Below are 2,500 nucleotides of genomic sequence, written 5' to 3' on the forward strand. Positions count from 1 at the left end.
CCACCGCTCTCCCCACCACCACCACCACTCTCCCCACCACCGCTCTCCACCACACTCTCCCCACCACCACCACTCTCACCACCACCACCGCTCCCCACCACCGCTCTCCCCACCACCACCGCCGCTCACCGCCCCCATGGCGGCGCTCACCTGCGGACGAACTCGGCGAGCGATGCGGAGCGCAGCGCCAGGAACGCGTCGACGTAGAGCGCCGCGAGTCGCGAGTCGCTGGCCGCTCGCTGGCTCGCGGCCACCGCCTCGCGGCCACGCAGGCTCACGCGGCTCAGCGCGGCGTGCAGAGCGCGGCGACTCCGCACCAGGTAGGCCACGTACCGCGACCGCTCCCTACGCACAACGCACGCACCGCACGCACACGCACGCACGCACACACCACAGATAGACACACACACCGCAGATACACACACGACACCGGCACACACACACCCGCACACACACACCGCACAACACACACACACCGCACACACCCGCACGCACGACACACACCGCACACACACACCGCACGCACACACGCACCGCACGCAACGCACACACACCGCACACACACACCGCACGCACACACACACCGCACACACACACCGCACGCACACACACACAGACACACCGCACACACACACCGCACGCACACACGCACCGCACGCAACGCACACACACCGCACCACACACAGCCGCACGCAACCGCACACACACCACCGCACGCAACGCACACACACAACACACACACGCACACATCGCACACATCGCACACACCACACACACCCGCAACACACACACACCGCACACACACACCGCACACACACACCGCACACACCACACCGGCACGCACACACGCACCGCACGCAACGCACACCGCACACACACCACACACACACACCGCACACACACACACACCGCACACACCGCACACACACACGCGTACACACGCAGATGTGTGTGAACACAGTACACAAAGACAAAGATCCCTCGTGTAGCTTGCAACAGTTGGGGCAAGTGCTGTTAGCGAGCACCTATGAAGACCGGAACGGCACACGAGGGGGTGGGTGGCCAGCACCACGCCCGGCCGCCTTTGTCTCCCCAGTGGCGATGTTTACACACCGCACCGCGGACTCATTAAGGCTGAGTCGACCTAGGGGAGGCACAGGACCGGTTCAGATAATCGTCACCGGTGTTCGCCGTGAGCGGGAATCGAACTCGGGTCGCCAGGTCCATAGCGCAGGGCTAACTGCTGCACTACCGCTCCCCACTAACTCTCACTCACACTCACTCACACTCAACCACACTCACACACACACTCACTCTCACTCACACCACACACTCACCACACCACACACACACTCACTCACACACTCACACACACTCACACACTCACACAACTCACACACTCACTCCTCACACACACTCACTCTCACACTCACACACTCACACACACTCACACACACACTCACACACTCACACACACTCACACACTCACACCCACTCACTCACCTCACACTCACTCACACACTCACTCTCACTCTCACACACTCACACACACTCACACACTCACACTCACCTCACATCACTCTCACTCACACTCACTCTCACTCTCACTCACACACACTCACACTCTCACTCACTCTCACTCACACTCACTCTCACTCACACCACTCACTCACCACTCTCACTCTCACACACTCACACACTCACACTCACCCCACCACTCACACTCACTCTCACTCTCACTCACACATCACTCTCTCACTCTCACTCACTCTCACTCTCACTCTCACTCACTCACTCACTCTCACTCTCACTCCCTCTCACTCACTCTCACTCACTCTCACTCACACCCACTCACCTCACTCACTCTCACTCACATCTCACTCACCACTCACCCTCACCTCTCACTCACACTCACTCTCACTCACTCACTCACTCTCACTCTCACTCACTCTCACCTCACTCCACCTCACCACACTCCTCACTCACTCACACTCACTCACACTCACACTCACTCACTCTCACTCTCACTCACTCTCACCACTCACACTCACTCACTCACTCTCACACTCACTCTCACACACACACTCTCACTCACACACACTCACTCTCACTCACTCACTCTCACACTCACTCTCACTCACATCACTCTCACTCACACACACACCCTCACACTCACTCTCCCACTCACTCTCACTCACCTCACTCTCACACTCACACTCACTCTCACTCACTCACACTCACTCTCACACTCACTCTCACTCACTCACTCTCACTCACTCACACTCACTCACTCACACTCACTCTCACTCACTCTCACACTCACTCACTCTCACTCACACTCACACACTCACTCTCACACTCACTCACTCACTCACACTCACTCACACACACTCACACTCACTCACACACTCACTCTCACACTCACACACTCACACACACTCACACTCACTCACACACCTCACTCACTCTCTCTCACTCACACACTCACTCTCACACACTC

The 2,500-nt window shown here is 58.1% G+C and overlaps 1 protein-coding gene across 1 annotated transcript in view; it reads right to left on the bottom strand.

Moving 5' to 3' along the window:
- The window catches only part of LOC144951233 (uncharacterized), a 50,482-nt gene that overhangs the window by 1,464 nt on the left and 46,518 nt on the right, over positions 1-2,500 (bottom strand). The window contains exon 17 of the mRNA XM_078881382.1: positions 151-345. Within this exon, the coding sequence (XP_078737508.1) occupies positions 151-345 (195 nt within the window). The remainder of the gene's footprint in view (positions 1-150; positions 346-2,500) is intronic.

The sequence above is a fragment of the Lampetra fluviatilis genome, chromosome 61 (assembly GCF_964198595.1).
Source record: "Lampetra fluviatilis chromosome 61, kcLamFluv1.1, whole genome shotgun sequence".
NCBI lineage: Eukaryota > Metazoa > Chordata > Hyperoartia > Petromyzontiformes > Petromyzontidae > Lampetra > Lampetra fluviatilis.